Source organism: Tympanuchus pallidicinctus, unplaced genomic scaffold (assembly GCF_026119805.1).
Source record: "Tympanuchus pallidicinctus isolate F22 unplaced genomic scaffold, pur_lepc_1.0 scaffold3, whole genome shotgun sequence".
NCBI lineage: Eukaryota > Metazoa > Chordata > Aves > Galliformes > Phasianidae > Tympanuchus > Tympanuchus pallidicinctus.
In genome coordinates this window covers 76,442,249-76,461,017 of record NW_026294747.1, presented here as the reverse complement: position 1 = coordinate 76,461,017, position 18,769 = coordinate 76,442,249, and the positions used below count along the sequence as shown (strand labels likewise).

General features: G+C 42.7%; 1 protein-coding gene across 4 annotated transcripts in view; it reads left to right on the top strand.

Annotated features, from left to right (window-relative positions):
- The first annotated feature begins 914 nt into the window (after positions 1 to 914).
- The window catches only part of SPAG6 (sperm associated antigen 6), a 33,851-nt gene continuing 15,996 nt past the window's right edge, over positions 915 to 18,769 (top strand). The window contains exons 1-5 of one of the 4 annotated variants that reach the window (XM_052694957.1): positions 997 to 1,015; positions 1,098 to 1,193; positions 9,759 to 9,858; positions 10,678 to 10,844; positions 14,279 to 14,462. In XM_052694957.1, coding sequence (XP_052550917.1) covers positions 9,819 to 9,858; positions 10,678 to 10,844; positions 14,279 to 14,462 — 391 coding nt within the window. In that variant the 5' untranslated portion in view covers positions 997 to 1,015; positions 1,098 to 1,193; positions 9,759 to 9,818. Of the gene's footprint in view, positions 1,016 to 1,097; positions 1,194 to 4,748; positions 10,845 to 14,278; positions 14,463 to 18,769 lie in introns of those variants that run through there. The other 3 variants (XM_052694956.1, XM_052694955.1, XM_052694958.1) reach the window with 3 other exon arrangements.

The following is an 18,769-nucleotide window of genomic DNA, read 5'->3' as shown; positions in this document are numbered from 1 at the left end:
CGGTGCGGGGCTGCGCTGCTCCGAGCGTCGGGTTCACGGCGAAACAGAGAAATGAATCGATCGGCGATCGGCGCAGCTGCTTTTGGAAAATAACCCCGCGAGCCATTCATCACCGTTTGTTTATTTATTTATTTTTAAATTTGAGTTACTTAAGAACAGAAATAAGCGCACGGCAATGTGTTTAGCAGCTGTTCCCTTCCCGAGTCCACATGGCGATAATTTCTCCAAATATTTTTGTGACAAACGGCCCCGGCGATCCCATCCTACCCGCCTCATCTCCCCGCGCCCGCTCCGTTTGTTTGCTCCCGGGGAGCGACGTTGGCGTTAAGGGCGGCGGGCAGCGCGAAGCCCTCGGCGGATCCGCTGAGCGCACCCGGGGATCGGGGGGTTAAAACTTCGGCGACTTTCTTCCACTTCTCCGAACTTTTCCAATGAATTTTCCCTCCCGACTTCGAGCCGCGCGCCACAACTTTTCCTCACCGCCCACCGCACGGGGCGGCCCCTCGGGGTCGGCCCACTCCGAGCCCCGCGGAGCAGCACGAGGCCCGCGGTGTCCCTGCGGCTGCCCTCGGGAGCTCGGGCCGGTGTCGGCGGGAGCCGCTCCACGCGGCGCTACCCGCAGCTCGGCCGCGGCGGCGAGAACTGGCAGAGAGAAAGAGGGAAAGAAAAGAAAAGGAATAAAAGAAAGACAGCGAACTGAAAGGACCCCGCGAGAAGCACGGGGTGCTGCGGCCGCCCCGCTTTTCCTTTCTTTTTCCCTCCCCCGGGGCGACGGCACCCTCAGCAGCGAGGGCGGCTGCTGACCCCGGCCCGGCCCCGAAGGACTCCGCGCTCCGCCAGCAGCTCCGCGCACCGCGCCGGGACGGGGCGGGGGCGGGGCGGGCGGGGCGATGACGTCACACTCCGCGGTTAGGCCCCGCCTCCCGCGCCGCTTCCGCCCGCCCGGTTGCCGCGGCGACGGGTACACGGCGCGGGCGCGCGGTCTCCGCCATGAGCCAGCGGCGGGTCTTGCAAGGTAGGCCGGGGCCGGGGCGGCAGGGCCGGGGTCGGGCGGGCGCTCAGCCGCTCACCTGCCGCCCCCGCGCTGCCGCCCGCAGTGTTCGAACAGTACCGGAGCGCCCGGACGCACTTCGTGCAGGCGGTGGCCGAGCTGTCGGCGAGGCCGCAGAACATCGGGACGCTGCGGGACGCAGGTACGGCACGGGGCGATGGGGGCGGCCGCGGGGTCCCCGGAGCGGCTCCGGGTGCTTCTCCCGGGGCCGCGGCCGTATTAAACGTTTTATTTCGGGCTCCGCCATCCGGCCGCGGTCTCGCCGCGCCTTTTTCTCTAAGGAAACTTTCTCAGCTCGATCCGCTTCTTCTGCTCGGCCGCGGCCCCGTGTCAGGGATGCCGGCACGGCGATGCAGTGCGGCAGTCCCGGTGCGGGAGGCTCCGCTGAGCGCCGTGCCGCCCGAGCCCGAGGGACGGCTGTGCGGTGAGCGGCCGGGGCCGCTCGCGGCTTCCTGAGCGAGAGTGGCGAAAGAAACGGTCGGCGATGAGTGAGCTGACCGACTGGTCAGGAGGGGCTGCGCTTGGCTTACCGAGCGGGGGTGGGAGATCGGCGGCGCTTCGGTTTGTCCCGGCTCGGTTTGTAGGGTTTGTGTCCCGCATCCCAGACGGCTGTCAGCCTCGTCCGAGGGGCGGGCAGAACAAACGCACGAAGGAAGCCGATGCCGCGAATACTTCCAGCTTCTGGCTGCCGGGAACCCAGGTTTCCGTGAAAATGGTTTTGCTGAGGATCTCTCGGTTAAGGAGCCATTTGCGTGGGCCTGCCGCACCGCCTCGCTGCTCCGTTTCTTTGCTTTTTCATTTGTTTCATCTGTTTTTCTTTTTTCTTTTTAAATCTTTTTCGTATTCCTGTGCCACTGCTTTACACAAATTTACACAAATTACCCACATCTACCGAAGGGACTGCTCAGCCGTGGAGGCAGTTTAGGACTTATTCGCAAGGAGAAGCCTCACCGTGCCTGTTTATAGTTCTGATTTCTGTCTGCTTGCGGAGCTCCCATTCGGATGCAGTTCTTACAGTGTTTAAAAAATGCAGAAAATTTCTATTTTAAGAAAGCAGTTGAAGTGCCAAGCTAATTTTACTTCCATTGTATTGCGTGAACTTAAAATAGTCACTTGTAGTCTGGTGGGCAGCTTTCTTTAGCACTGCCTTGTTGTTGTGAGGAGGAAACGATCACTGAGAGGCCACAGACTGTGCGTGCCTTGGTCTGAGAGCTGGCTGCACGAGGATCCGCTCTGGGGTCACGGTGTGCAAATGTGCTTTTGTGAGCCAAGGAGAATGGAAAGCAATTCTCCACTACTTAGCTGCTTTCCCATAGGGTTGGAATCGATTTTTAGTTGCTAGAAGAGAGGGAAATGTCTGCAAAAACAGTCTTTCCTATTATTACTTATCTGAGTGACTGAGGCCCACAAACATTTTACTCTCTCTCCCCAACCTATGCTTTTAAAACTTAAAATTGAAGTTACAATTACAGTGGTAACTGTTATCCTGATCTTTTCTGAATATGCTAGAAACAGGCTTCAAAACCTTGCTCTAAGTGACAAGTGGTTGTGTGCTGTCAGAAAGACCCAACACAAGCAGCGAGGTGCTGCAGATCTCTCCATCGCAGCAACTTGATAAAGAGAGGTGTCTGTTTGCACAAGTATCTCTGTTGAAATCCATATATAAACGAGTTGGGGGGCCAATATAATATTCTGGTAAAGGAAGTTCATTATTCTTTGGGAAGCTCACTGTTTCAAGAGGATGCAGGAAGTTTTTGCCTGCTGTCATTTTCCATTGGCTGTGGAAGCCTGGGGCACTTGGAGGGATTCTCTTGTTGGATCACAGGAGTTGTCAGTGCTGAGGTCTTTCCCTCAGCAGAAGCAGAAAGCAGCTCACAGTGACTTGAACTGGAACAAAATTGAGCCCTTAAAATTTACTGTATTCTACATTTGTATTGTTGGCTTACGTTTCTGGAACAGCCAAAACTCACGCTGGCAACTGTGAAATATCAGTGCTCAAGGAATAAACATCTGGTTCAATTTTTAACAATTCCTTTGATAAATACTTAGTATCTCATGAAAAAGAAACAGAAGTTTGAGACCATTTTGTTCTTTGTGGAGGTATCTCTGGGTATCAAGCTAGCAGTGCACAAGACAGAAACATGTTAGTGCTGTTCTTGACCTCACTGTGCAAGGAACCATCGGAGCAGTTCCTTTTGGAGGACTTGCTCCTGTTCATCTTCAGCAACTCTCAATTTTTACTGTTTTGATTTTGTTCAGTTTGTTTCTTATGGTTAAATACTGCTATGAATATTAACTGTAAGATTTGTCCTTTGAATGTTTGATCAGTTGATGGGAAAAAAAAATATTTTCCAAGCCTCCTAAACATTTTCTGTTTGGTAAATGTAAGTTTGGAACAGTAACAGGCAATTATCTTTTCAGACCTCATTTCTGGCAGGATCATGTTGGGAGAAGCTACTCTGGCAGGAACTGATTTAAACAAATTCTTTAGGAATAAACCTATTTCTCTGATAGCTGCAGCTCATCACGTTTGGTACCGGAATGCCACGATGAGCTCCGTCTCCTCTGCAAGAAGCTGACCATTCTCAACTGTAGTGGCAGATGAACTTGAGCCTTCTTTCTTGTGCTGAGATTCAGGCAGCTTTTGGTCTTTTAGAAATATCAGGAGAACACCTGAACTGGTTCCAGTATGTTTTGAAGGCTGGTGGTCCCCGAGGGCCTAATTCTGTTTTCTTCATCTGCCTTGGGAGGTGCAATACTGTAAAGTGTTCCATTAATATCATTTTAATGGAAACGTTTACATTTCACCATTAATAAATGCATCAGATTAAGACTTGTATTATTTGTGTATATTCATTTTTGTATTCTCCCATGATCTGAATTTAGTATTTATTTTTGCATCAGAGCTTATGATGATGAGATCTTTGCTTTCAGTGCTTTGCTTTTCAAAGTTATTTAAGAATATTATTGTAATTAAGACACATTTTTAATTCAGCAATTCAGTTTTTGACCTTAAAGATACTCGTGAGGTCAGCTCTTTGCCTTTCTGGGGCAGTGGGTGTCATAGAGAAGGCTAAATCTGAGGCGTGGAAAAAGAAACCTGTACCCATGTGGCCAAGGAGCCTGGGACGTTGGGTGCTGGCATCCTGCACACCCAGCTTTCCCTCTCATTTCTGCCAAGGTTGTACTTTTAATGCCTCGGGCAGATCTCTTCCAGTTTTCTGTTCTTCAGTCATGCCTACTTACTGACCAGCCTTCAGGGCTGTGGGAACCAACTTCCAAAATGTCAGTGTAAAGGAGGGCACTGTGGCAAATCCTTGGGCTGTGGCAGGGTTCCTCTTCCTCCGTGGCCTTGTTCTTTTGCAGCTCAGGGGTGGTGCTGCAGGAGGTTTTCTCTCCCAGCCCCAGAGCTATTCCACTGACTGTGGGTTTCAAAAGCTGCATTCCCAAAGCTTTGGGTTGTTACGGGCATCCTTATTGGTAAGAGAAAGCTGTTCTGATTTATTTCCCTTATCCAACTACGTGGAGTCTTTTTTGCTTTTCTCTGACCTGCAGTTATTCAAGTTTCAAGAGGGCTTTCAGGGGCTTAGGGAAAGAGAGTATGAGGATTCTGACTGACTTTCATGTATCATCCTCCCCCCACCTTTCTCTCCCCTCCCCCCCCCAAAAAAAAAAAAAAATTGCCCAAAACAAAACCCCAAAACCAAACAAACAAAAACAAGAAAGCAACCCTAATGAAGTCTGCTATCTCTGGAGTAGCAACTGTTTGTCTGGAAACTTGGAACGAAAAAACTTGGAATCTGCTGCTGCCCCAAGTGTGCTTTTTTCTTTTTTTCCTACCTCCTTTCCAGATAGGCAGCAGCCAGCTCTTGCTTGCTGAAAGGAAGTGCATCAGGCCTGGGCACAACAGCTCCACTTGAGGAGCGCGTTAAGGGTAATTCAGCTCCTAAGTGTGACATTCTTTGAAACAATTCTGAGTGGGAAACCGAGGATGGAAAGGGGAATCAGTCCTTACCCAAGGTCGGGCAAGGTTATATGGTGCAAGAGAGAATATTTGGCAGTAATTCTCTGCTACCTTCTTTCTGAGTTGCTGGTGGGAACTCTTCCAACACAAATCCAGTCTAACAGTCTAAACACCTTATTTTCTAGTTAACTCTGTGTTGCTGCTGCTTTTGAATTAGACTTAATGATTTCCCTACTTCTGTCACAAAAGGCTCCTTCAGAAGGTGACCAAACAGTTCTCCTAAAATTTCAGGCACCGAAATGCTGTGCTACTGCTACTGTGCTGCTCTATTGGCCCTATTTGTGTGGGTCAGTGGTAGAGGCAGGAAGACGCTGCTGGAAGGCTCTCACCAATTTTCCTGCTGTAATAGTCTTACAGATATTTGAATTCAACTCAGAAAGCTGATAGGAATCCTGGTATGGACTTGTTTCAACAGAAGGGGTGGGCTTTGCTCTGGACAGGATATTCAGGAAGGAGATGAAGCGGAGGAGCTCAGCAAAGGCAGCAGTACCTCAGGTGGAAGCAGCTGCGCAGGCCCTGGGGCAGGCAGCTCTATCAGGTGAGCACAGCAGTCCTTTCCAGTGCTGTCTTCAGCACTCATCTCTGCTTCCCTGTAGGTGTTTTAGAGGAGACCGTCACTAAGCAGCAGTTCTTACATTTGCAAAGTTAACTGTTCTTCTAAGTGCTACGGAGAGAAATATTCGGTTTACTGAAGATGTAAATAGGAAAATGAAGCAAATGAAAATAATGAATCTAATAAAAACTTCTCAAGCAGCTGGTCTTGTTGTGGTATCTGATTCAGAACTGATGAATAGCAACTTGATGCAGGAGGATAAACTAGTTTTAGAAAATGTGGAAATTGGAGGTAAAGCTTTTAATTAAAGTCAATGCACAGTCATAATCTTGGTTTATATACATCCCTCAATTCTCAATTTGATATCAATGTAAGGCTTGCACAGCAATAAGAATTGATTTTTCTTTTTCTTGTTACACTAAAGCTCTTGTCATGATAATTATTTGGTCACTGCCTTTTCTCATATTCAGACATCACTCTGGGAAAATACATTCTCCTTGAGAACCAGTACAGTTTCTTTTTCTTCCGAGATCCTTTTAATCCATTCACTCTTCTATCAGCTCTTCTTTAGTGTTTTCTTCAAACAGTAACTCCTATCCCACTTTTTGTCTCTATCCTCACTTTCAGTTGCAGCACCTAAAATAATCTGTAGTAGGATGTTTGTGCTGATGCTCAGATGTCATCGGCAAGCTTTATGTGCTTTATTCTACAGAGAAATGTCTGGCTGTGGTCATGGTGAGACATGCTGCATGGCAGCATTTTAAAACATGCTAAAAAGCCTTGATCCTGAAAAGTGAAGTCTGTATCAGCTAGTCTTGAAAATGCAAATCATGTAAATCTCATTCTTACGTCAACTCAAGGTGTATGGCCATTTAAGCTGTCTAGCATGTGGTTTTACCTTTTGCAGTGACTAGGTATGTTGTGCAGGCTAAAAACACGTTATGAGGTCTGGCTCTAGCTCATGGGTTCTTCTGCTATAAACTGATTCTGCTCACTTCTGTCACTGAAGTTTAAGGCTGCCTCGAATGTGCCACCTTGGCTTTTCTAAGGACAGAACATTGCGTGTTATGATGTTGCCTTTATTCCCAACCACTCTAACAACCTCTATTTTGTCAGTAAAACCTACTTAAAAGAAAGTGAATCTAGTTTTTATATTTTACCTTAAGGGTTCAAATGTAATGTCTTTATAACTGTTCTGCCTGGCAGTATTTCAGTAAAGCAGGAGCAGTGTGAAGAGCTGGAACAGCATGAGGTCTTTGTAAGAATTTCAGGCGGTATTTGATCGTGCAACTCATTAGGAAATGAGTGTCCAACCTGTTGGCTTGCCTGTTCTGCACTGAGTGAACAGGAATTGTCTTGGGGTTGCTCCAAAAGTAATGCCTCCTATTTATTTCCGTGGAAACCACACCTGATTTCAAGAGCACAATAACACAGTTCAATAGAGCAAATTCTCAGCTACAAAACACTGTCTTTCATTATAGTCACCACCATTAGATATGCATTTTCACCAGCCACGAACGAGAGCCTGCATGCTGTACTCCTAACAATCTGTACCGTGGAGATAACCCACTGCCACTGCTGCTAAAATGCACCACCCACCACCTCACTGTGCTCACATCCACTGTTAGATCTGCATAAACATTCAGCAAACATTGACGAATGTCAGCGGATGCAATTTTTTTCCACGTGGAAGAATTCAGTTCCACCCCTTTTTCTTCCTATGCACCATTCTGTCAGACTGCCCCTCTGCTGCCATCTGTCACACAGCAGCAGTGTGTATTGGAATACTGGTGGGAAAGTTCCAACATTGCTGCCATACCACCACCATCCATCTCTGGTGTTGTGGGCCAACATCATAAAATAGGAGGCAATACTTTCAGAGCACCCTTCCTAAAATATGCAATATAGTTCATGTATGTAAGTAACATAACTTATTTTAATCTTTAATATATATATTTTTAGAGAAACAACAACAAAGAAAGCAAAAAACCAAGAAGTAGTGGTATATGTGACCTTGCTTTTGTGAAACTAACGCTTCACTCCCTGGTTTGATGGCAGTGACTGTAAATCCTAGTGAGGTCTCAAGCTGTTTGTTAGAGATTTCTGATCAAAAAGGCATGATTTTGAAGTGAGAAAGGTTTTTCTCTGTTAAGAGAGGTCTTACAAAAGTAAAGAGACATGATCAGATTTTTTAGTTGAATCTCTGATTGTACCTCCATACGTTCCATTGGAAAATTCCCAGTTGCAAATATTAAAACAAACTTTTTTTGTTGTTGTTGGCAGTCTTGAAACCTATTCTCAAATCCCTCTATCAGAACAGAAAGCATGGCTGCATATTTTTCTTTTGTTCACAGGACTGTGTTTAGCCAGTGAACTGAAATGGGAGGGCAGATGGGTCTGGGCTGTGCTGCCAGTTGTGCTGTGGGCTGGGTGTGCCTACATTAGGGAGAAGGACAAGGAGATGCTTTCCTGTAGGGGATGCAGATGACTTACTAGAAGATTAGCTCTCTGTAGATGATATATTGCATCGGCACCAACTTGCGTGTTTTTCTGGTTTTGATTTCACTTATAATTTGTCCTTTAAAGTCCTTAACCCATCCTGATATGAAGTGTAACTTCCTATTGAGGCCATATTTGGAAGGTTCTGTGAGAGGGTACCAGTACAATGGCCAGATTCTTAAACAGAGGTTCCTGCAAAGTGCTCAATGAGTTCACAGTGGCCCTACAGTGCTGGAGGACCAGCTTCTGTCTGCTGTTGCACAGGAGGCCTTTTTCAGCCCCATGGCTTTGACAAGAGTGTGAGCAGGACCCAGCTATACCGCAGTCCTCTTTCCATAGTCTCTACGTGCATGTTCAATTCATGCATGCTATGACCGTGGCCATTTTTGGTACTTCTCTAGTGCTATTCAGACATGATTTCATTTCACTTTCCTTTTTATTGTGTGTTGCTGCAAGACCTGTGATGCTTTGACTTGTGAATATCCTGGGAGGCTGAAACCACCGCACATAGCTTGCTTGCGGTGCTGACCTTGCTAGAGCAAACTCAGTGGTGTCAGCATGGCCTCCGTGGTTAGCTTTTCACTCTCACTCTTCATCCTTCTTTTTTAGAGCCTCTTATTGACTATTAAGATATTTTCTTCTCACTGGAAGTAATGTAGTTTTAACCCGTGAGAATCACCCTGCTACTTGAGTACTTCTTCCTTTTGTTCTTTTCAGGGTGCCTTTCTATACAGAAGTGTATCATAGATATAATTTACTGTGATTTCTGTCCCTTTGGCCTAACCCTTGCTGTAATGCCCTCAGCTTGTCCTTGTTTCATTGTGTCTCCTCAACATCCAGGTGTTACCTGCCATTAGACAGTGATCCCTCTGCAATGGGACTGTTGCACCAGAAGGCCTTTGGTACTTAGAAGCTTATGAGCCCTTGAGAAGTCCTGCTTTCTTCAGTGGTCAGCCAGCTAAATCTTTATCTGATGCAAACAAATGTAGTGGAAAGAGCAAAGAACTGAGGCAGCTGATACGGAGTTTTTTAACTGCAGCTCTCAGTCATTTGAGTTCTGGTGTAGCACTTTTGCAGCTCCATGGAGCATTGCTTTCTGGCTGAGTTACAAAGCTCAGCAGTATTAATCCATACGGCTGGCTCTTAGAGAGGCATTGCTTTCAAAGAACTGCGGTACAAATAATTTTCTCTTTTCAGACCTTACAAATCATATACTTTGTAACTGCATATATCTTTTTTTATATCCATACTGAAAAGTCTTAGTTTAACTGTAGAAATAGCCCCTATGTACAGAGTGGTCAGCCTTGGTCATCCTTGTTGCCTTTTTCTGAGCCTTTCCCAGTTCTACTCTAGGGAAGGGTATGAAATGCGGAACAGATTTATACAGCAACATAGTGATGGTCTCCAATTTGGCATCTATTCACTTCCATATCTCCATATATTTCTGTGTGCATAATTATTTTCCCACGGCTGAGCAGTGAGCTGGTGTCTCCATGGAGCTGCCTGTCCAGCAGTGGGACCTTTCTCCTGAGTGGTAGTGATGTGCTTGAAGTTCATCATTGTGGGATATTGGGATCAGCTTTCCTGTATGTGTTTGATTTCACTTGCTGTTTTATTATCCAATCATTCAGTCCCTAGTTTCTTAGTTTTCCCCATTGGCACTCCCTAGAATAACCCTCGGTTACCAGTACATGGTCTCACCTCATGGCTCCTGCCCCTTCCAGATCACAGGTGAGTGCTGCAAGGCACGTGTCCATGCATGACTCGTGAAGACCTGCACTGTGACCTCCTCCCTCCTATGGCCAGAATGGAAAGTTTACACCTGCTGTTTCCCATTTTTAGCCAAACATTTATCTTTATAAGTACTCTTTTGGGCTGTAACTGCTAATGGTTCATGTCATGGTTGATTACCTCACCTATAATTTCAACAATGTGTGTATATTGCAATATCCTCAGGATACATGAGGATTTCATCCTCAGGATTCTTTCATGTTTAACTGACAAACTCTGGATTGCAGTAAAACACGTTAACATTTACAAAGTGATTAAAAAAAAAAGAAAGATGTCACCACCAACAAACTTTAATTCTTGTATCTGGAGTGTAAGACGTCATGGCTATTGGCCCTTCCATCAATGGTAGCTTGTAATAGACGGAATGTAATTTAGCATAATTCAAGGCAGAGGTTCTTCTGGCAGGCTGGAGGAGTGGCACAGCAGTGGGAAATCACCAGAACCTCCTGATGAGGTTTCCTGTACGTGCTGCGTTAACACGTGTATTTTATATATGTTTGTATATACCATATTTCTGTGTGATTTCTTAAAAAATTTTCACAGTTGTTTTCTACCTATGAAAAACTGCTATGCTTCAGCAATTCTGTCCAAGTGCCAACTTCATTTCAGTGGAACACCTGCATTTTCTACAAGCTCTCATTATCTGGAAGAATAATTTAATAGATTTTTTTATGAGTAAAGTTGATGTAAAGTTTAGAATAAATGATCTGAAAAACTTCTGTTTACCAAGTGGGCTTTTCTTTTCCTGGTGTAACACAGGTGTAATATCTTTGCTGAGACCTCTTTTGCTGGATGTGGTCCCAACTATCCGACAGGCTGCTGCTTTGGCTCTTGGGAGGCTTGCCTATTTTAACGATGACCTGGCAGAGGCAGTGGTGAAGGAAGGCATTCTTCCACAGCTCGTGTGTTCACTGTCTGAGCAGAATGTAAGGCATCATTGTTTTCTTAAGCAATCATTTTTGTTTAAACTGTTGCACAGGTAAAGGGAAATCTTTCTGTATTGGCTATCTGCTGATATTCCTAGCATAGCAAGGAATGTGTGGAAGTCAGAGAGTGTGCGTGCTTGAACTCCTGGGAGATCAGTGTGTATATAACTTTGAGCTTAAACAAGTTTGACTTTAAAATCTCATCTTACCCCCCAGTGCATTATAAGAAATACACTCGTGGCATTGTTATGGTTTTAAAATATTGAGTGATGTATTACAAAAAAATTCCTCTTAAAAAATGAGACAATTGGAAAGTTGTAGTGAAAATTGATCGGGATTTGTCAATAATACCAAACATTTGTAAAATACATAGTAAATATTTCATGATGGATATTCAGTTTATATCTCCACACAGCCATGTGGAAATCTGTAGCATAAGAAATACCAAACCTCTGATACAGGAAAATACCCTTAAGGTTTTGATCTTTTATTAAAAAAAATATTACTATGCAATTGCATTGCAAATAAATCTCACAGTGTCACTTTCTCCCCTCTTGCCATTTTTCCTTCAGCTTTTCCATATATTCTAATTTTTGGTTCCTAGCCTAAATAAAGTAAAAAACAAACACTTTCAGTACAGTTTCTACTTACTGGCAAATGGAGGAGACAGCTGACAGTTAAGTCCATTGATACCATTGCCATACTTGAGTTGCAATTTTGGCTAATTACATTTCTGGGATAGTATGATTTCAATGGCAATATAGTTTGGAAAAGTGTATTTTCATTATCAGTCTTCTGAAGAAGACAAATTCAAATATTCTTTGCTTTTTTTTTTCTTACATGTCTGGCCATTCCCTACACAGTTAATCAAAACAACAACAAAAAGTCTAAAAAGGTCTTAGACAAATTTATGACCATTTCAGTTAATTTATGTTTTTAAGAGAAGGAGGGAAACCACTTTTTTTTTTGTTTGTTTGTTTTAAATAATTTGGAAGCCACTCCCCTGCTACAATTCAAAGCACTCACTAAATTAGCTCGACTACCCTGATTTATCTCTTCCACGTTACTGCCAGTGCTGTTGCTACATCTGTGAGATGGCTGTAATTCAGAATCAGTTGGGGCAGCAGCAAGATTAGTGTGAGGTCATGGAAATCCTACTATGTCTTAGTGACTGAGGGCAAGTGAAGGAAACTCATTATCCAGTTCATGCAGAGTTTAGCAATGCATGCAGTTTGTTACTTCCCATAGGCAAAAAAGCCCCAACAAAACACAAAAAACCAAAAACCAAAAAAACCCAAACCAAAGCTAACAAAAAAACCCCCAAAACATTTGAATTTCCATTCACTCATAAACTATCAACATCTATATTTAAGGAGCTGATTCTTGGAGCACACAACAAATATTAATTCTGCTGGTTTATGGAGAATAGTTACAGGGTCACATCCCGGCTCAGTGTTTTGTCAATTAAACTGAGCAAAACAGAGTTTTACAGTATGTACTAACTGTGCCTGCAGATACAGTTTGTTTGTAAACAAATGTGTTTTGAATAACAATAAAAACAAAGAAGTGTTTTTCTTTGCCAGAAGTGTAATTACTTAACAGAAATAACGTACCCGTATTTGCACAGATGTAGACTGGTGCAAATTATTCTAGCTTCATTTATTTCAGCAAAACTGAATGTAACTTAAACTAGCTAGGGGTTTGTCCACTTGTGTCTGTACTGTTTCCCCTAACTTCTCTTCTCCTAAGATGTCTTTCTTGTAAATTACAATCATTGTATCTACTTGTAGGCCTTAACTTAGAAGTCTGGGTTTTTGGCAGTAGGGAGTTGTATCTAAACTAAGCAGAGACAGGGCATGCACTGTAGCATTAGAGGATGACTGCTCTTTACATGCTGAAATAATGGTGTTTTGGCCATTGCTAGCAATCAAAGTGCTTGGCAGTGCCTGGATGTGGTTGAGGGGATGGCAGAAGTAGATCTCCATTGGCTCACATGAGGCCAATGTGCTTTGAGGCACATTGCGCACTGTTGCTTGTTCGGAGTCCACTTCACCTACGGATGGAGCTGTTGCAGACAGTCCTCTACTGCCACACCTTAGTGCCTCGGGGAAGTTTTTCAAAGGTGTTTGGGCACCTGGCAGGAGGCACAAAAGCATTAACTTGGCTTCACATCTCTATGCACTTGATCCCAAAGGGTTGAGGGGTTTTCTTTGTATAAGTTCTGGGTACCTTGACAGTAGGAATCCATCATAGCTAACTGCCTAGGCTTCCTGTACAGAGCAGGGGAGAATGAAACATCCAGCTGGTGCATGGAGAGGGAGCCCTCCCAAGCTGCTCCACAGTGCTGATAGGCCAGCTGCCAAGAGCACAGGGTAGTGGCAGTAGGTTGGTTGTGTCCTGCTGAACCTTGCCCTCGTTGCTACAAAGAGACTTCACAAGAGGGTTGAGTGGTCTTTCTGCCAGCACAGTTGTGGCAGGAGTACTTGAATTGGATTCTGAATTTTGGATCTGTAGAGCAAGGAAGAAATGTAACCTTCAGCTTCCTCATACTAAGGATAGCTTTGAAATTGCAGAAGACTATGAAAAATTATTTATAACATATGCTTTTAAAAGAAGCCACAGCCACCACTGCAGTTTATGTAGAACCCCATGATTTGTGCAGCATCGTACGTTACAAGGGTGCACCAGCACTGAGGCAGAAAAGTAGAAAACCAGAGACAAGTGCTTGTATTTTCTTGAACTTGTGACAGAGGTGCCAAGCTCAGTCTGCTAGGAAGTGAGCTGTTTCTGGACACATGCAGGAATAGATTTTCAAGTTGCCTGGTCAAAGTTGAGGAGTATCACACTGGGTGTCTGCCAGTCTGGGTTTTCTCAGGATCTTAGCTGGGGCATCAGGCAGTATTTAGGTTTTTCGGGATTCAGTTCCTAAAGACTTTTGTTACATCATATTCTCTGTGTCTCTGTTTCCTGTTTGTAAACAGTGTTTTCACATAGTGATGTTACGAGGGCATGCACATCAGAAACTGTGAAGTCTTGTGGATGTTGCAGATGGGTAGAATTAGTTTTAGGAGCTTGCTCTGCATAACCTATGTAATCTGATTAAATATGTGAAGAACTATTGTTTTTGTAGCCCTTATCACTCACAACTCACTTAAACAAACAGACTTATCTAGACTATTATCTTTTCCCTATATCCTCTTAGCTCTATTTTTTTTTTCCATTTGTTTGTGCACTTGCTGCAGATTTTAGATCATGAGCTGTCTCAAGGAAGGACTGTATGTTCATTGTCTGTGTGATGCCTGGTGGTCCTGATTTGGATCTGAATGAGATACTGTTGCTATTAAAAAGTCTAATTTATGCATGTCTCTGCTCTATTATGCCATAAACTACTAAACGTTAGTAAAAAGCATTTTTTTTTTTTCTCATTTGTATAGCGTTTCTACAAGAAAGCAGCTGCATTTGTGTTAAGAGCAGTTGGTAAACATTCTCCACAGCTAGCTCAGGCAGTAGTTGAGTGTGGAGCGCTGGAAGCACTTGTGATTTGCTTGGAAGATTTTGACCCTGGAGTGAAAGAAGGTGCAGCTTGGGCACTCGGTTATATTGCCCAACACAATTCAGGTAACAGGTTTTAAGCTGTTTTTTATCTTTCTTATTTATTTATCTTAAAGTTTGTTATCTTTCAACCTAATAGTGTGAGAGTTACAGACATCACAGTAATATAATTTATTATAAATCAGAACAAAAGACTTTTTTTTTTTTTTTTTTTTCTGTGATAAAATTTTAAACTTGGAGTAAAAACCTGCTCTAATTTTACAAATCTGGCAATGCTGTCCCTTATGTGAGAAGCTGGTGTATCTGATGTCCACAATGACCTGCTGTGTGAGAGTTGCTCTAAGAAGAGATGCATTGGATGAATGGCTGGGAAATGACATTCTGCTTTATTCTCCTTTATGAGGAAATTTCAGAAGCTGCACTATTATGTAAATATTACCGTGGAACAAAATTTCTTTTGCTTACTGTAAGTTCTTTTTTTATGTACATAGTAAAAGGGAAAAGTCTAGGCAGAGCCAAGATCCATTCAGCTGACAGCAGAGCCTGCAGTATGAATGTGCTAAATTCATTGCAGTGACTATATTATCATTAGACAACAGACCACACTCTTTCCCTGGGAGTCAGGAATAGGTTTGAGGAATCTGATGTCGAGCAGCTTGCTGCTGTCTTGCAGGCAGTTATATAACTCACTTGCAGTGTCATGTTCCTATTTAAAAGCCAATCCACATGGTCAATAATTCTTCTACCAGCTATTTATATAGTTCAAGTAAAAGTTTGGAGCTAGGAAGAGAAGAACTGAGAGACAAAACTGCTGAATAGAAAGGATGAAGTAAATAGCCTGTGTTCGTACTGGTTAAAGATAAAATTATTCCAGGATCACAACAGTTTGGAAGCTATTCTTTTCTTAATTGCTGTTAAGTGTTTGTCTGCAAAAACTATGGGGTATTTTCCCCAGTTACTGGGACCAACTCTAGAGTTGTCAGTGTCTTCCACATGGGCTGCTTTTTAGCAGGGAACAAATTTATTCTTGGTACACCTCTCTGCTAAGAATCCTTTTATTTTTTGGCTATTGGATCAGAATCCCTGAAACCAAATGTTGCTTTCATCTGAAATATATTTGCTAAGCGTCATTTGAAAGTGTTCCTTTGTATGAATGTATGTAGTCTAAGAGTGTCTGTGTTACTCTTAACATAAACATGTCTGTAGTTTTGTTATATCAGTAAATCAATATTGACTCACCTCAATTGCCCTTCATGCTATTCATTGTGTGGATGCTGGCTGATCTTTAGGGTGATCCAGTTCTCTCTGTGATGGCACTGTCTACAAAGATGGAGATGTGGAGGTACTGAATACAGCAAACTCCTTATACAAATTTTTATTTCATGGTTATAAATTGTTTATTCACTGACAGTGGGTGGATGGATGTTTCACCATTTTATGCCAGCAATAATCACAGCATTTTTAGGAATTGGGTTGAAATTGTGAGGACAAGGACAGATCACTCAATATCATAAGTTAAAAACAAACCAAAAAAGAAAGCAAAAAAACCCCCCAAAAAACAACAACAACAACAAAAAAAAAAACCAAACCCAACAACCAAAAAATCAGTTACTCCCCTGCTGTGGAGCTGCCCAGCTACAGCCAACTGGGTATTTACCTTCCTCTCTGACACAATCACAGGAAGCCTCTAAAATAGTGACTACTGAAAGTAGAGCAGTTACACTGAAGGAAGATCTCTCTGTGCATAGTATGTCTCTTGTATTGCTGCAAGCATTTGCAGCAGTATTGTTGGAGGTGGGATCCAAAGTTGGATCTCTTCTTGTCAACATCTGGTATTTACTGTTAAAGAAACTCTGGATTGGACTCATACTTTTGCATTGTCTAAATTTGGCAGTTATGATTTTCTCTCACTGGCTGTGGGCACATATTGCAGTTTGAACTCTAAACAGAGTGGGGTGATAAATGGTTTTCCCCACCCACAAGAAATTTTTCAGTTTCAAAAATTGTTTCTGTTCTAAATAGGGACAACATTAAGATAAGATCTTTTTTTTATTTTTATTTTTTATTTTTTTATTTTTGTTTTTTTTAACCTCCTGAAAGGATGTTGTGGGGAAAGTTTACTTGTCCTCAGCAATAATAGTTTCACAATTGGGGCATATGCTTGAGATATGGGAGACAGATTAACACCCTGATCTGCCTTAGATGAGATGTGAAACTCAGTCTTTGGGTGCAAGCACAGGCTCCTAGCATTAGGTGGTATCTGCTCTGCAGTGGGACAGTTTCTCAGTTTTTATCAGAAATTCCATCCATGACATGATAAAGCTGCTCTCTAGGAACTACAGTGCATGTTCCCTTGAAAAGACTTTTAACTTTGAGAAATTGGGACTTTTTTTTTCTTCTCTAAAAATAAAAAGAACCACCAAGAAAACAGCAACAAACAACCAAACAGATTAGCAAGTTCCTTTCTATCTTCATACAGCCATCACTTAAAATACAATTCATCTGTGAACAGGTATTTCCAGAATGCCTGCAAGATTTTAGGTCAAGACAGAGATTCCAAGACACTAAAAATTGTGCTAGGTCCATTTCCAAAGCCTAGCCTGAGCTCGTGCAGTTCTGCTCATTCTGGAAGATTCCCTTGAGCTGTGTTCAGACGCTGATTTTACTCCAAAGTTTGTGGATCAGTGTATGTTTGAACTTTGTCTGTCATTACTGCTACTATATATTTGTGTTTGAAAAGAAGTGCAGAGTTTCAAATAATATCAAAATGCTATCAAATGCATGAAAAGTATTTTATAAAATTTTACTTGTACAATTAATTTGAATGCAACATTCTTGTTAGAAAGAAATGCATATAACTTAGCTTCCCATTTTCTTTGCCTTCAGAATGGCATGAAAGATGTAATTTAGTAGTGCTTGTACCTGCTTTAGCATACAGTGAACTGATAGTAAAATGAAAATAATCAATGCTATTTATACTCAAGCATATTGCTGAGAGAGGATTTAAATTCATTTTCTATCATGCCGTGGTGCCTTAGGATCATAGGGTGGTTCAGGTTGGAAGGGCCCTCAGGAGGGTTCTAGTCAAGATCCCTGCTTAGAGCAGAGTCAGCTACAACATTGCTCACATCTTCAGTGATTTCAGTCTAGTAGGAACTTTGTCTTATTCCAAGATCTAAGTATGCCCCATAATTAACAACCACCATCCCACTGATTTGAGCTTTTCCCTCTATTTCCAGTGAAATATTCACCACTGTGGTTGAAGTGGTCTGCATAAATTAGTGATCTCGGAGTGCAGCCTTTTGGACTACTTGTGGGGATTAGAGTCTTTCTATGTGGTCATCACATAATCACGTGTTATTCAGAAAAATACAGTATTGGTGGTTGTGTTAGTCAAAACCTGTTGTTTCCTGTGGATACACCTGCCACCACAGCAGGGTCTGTTTGAGAACCACGCTCTTGACTGAAACATACATTTGTTTCCAAGCAAAGAAGGTTTTGCTGCTGCTTTCTTGCTATATTCCTACAGTGGTTTTCCTCCCCAGGGACTACCATCACATTCACTTCCTCCTATTCATTTTTCTGCCTCACTTTTTTTTTTTTTTTTTCTTTAAAAACCCTTCCTCTTACTGCTAATTTGTTAATGTTAGTATGGATTTTTTGTTTCAGATCAATCCTATAAGACTCTCCATTGATTTCAGAGGGTGTGTAGTCAGGAGTTTATTGACTTCTCTTTGTTCACTTCCAACTCTTCCTGATCACACAAACTCATGACTAGGCTTCAAGTTACTTTGAATTAATTTCAGTCCCTGGTGAACACTTCTATACTGAGACAAATCAGTACAACTCTAGTACAGCTTCTAGCTGAAATGGTGACATCTTAAACTCCAATGTGTTTCTTTATCAGTCTTCCTCGTAGCTCTGTGTCAGTCTGTCCTCCTGTCTGTAGTATATCCCTCTGCTAAAATCCTCTCCATATTTCTGGACAAAAGCATCTTACTTGTAGTGAGTGTTGAGTCCAAGCTCTGTTGTCTCTCCTTATATGTAGAATCACACTCATTGCTTACTCTCATGCAAGGAGAAGTCCTGCTTAATCACCATACAGCTGGGTGAGTTCTTTGGTCTGTGTCTCAGGCTACAATTCCGACCTTGCCTTTTTCCTAAACTTCTGTTGATTTAAATGATATTCACAAATTCATTTTTTTCTTTTCTTTTTTTTCCTGTTGTCTTTCTCCTTCTGCTGGTTTGGTCTTTACCCACATAACACATTCTTGGAAGAGTGTTAAGTCTTTCTGTAATTTAATCTATTCCATCTCTTTTAATTTCTTTGTCTGAATATTTGTTTTTAAAAATTTCTTCCTGAAAACTGTATT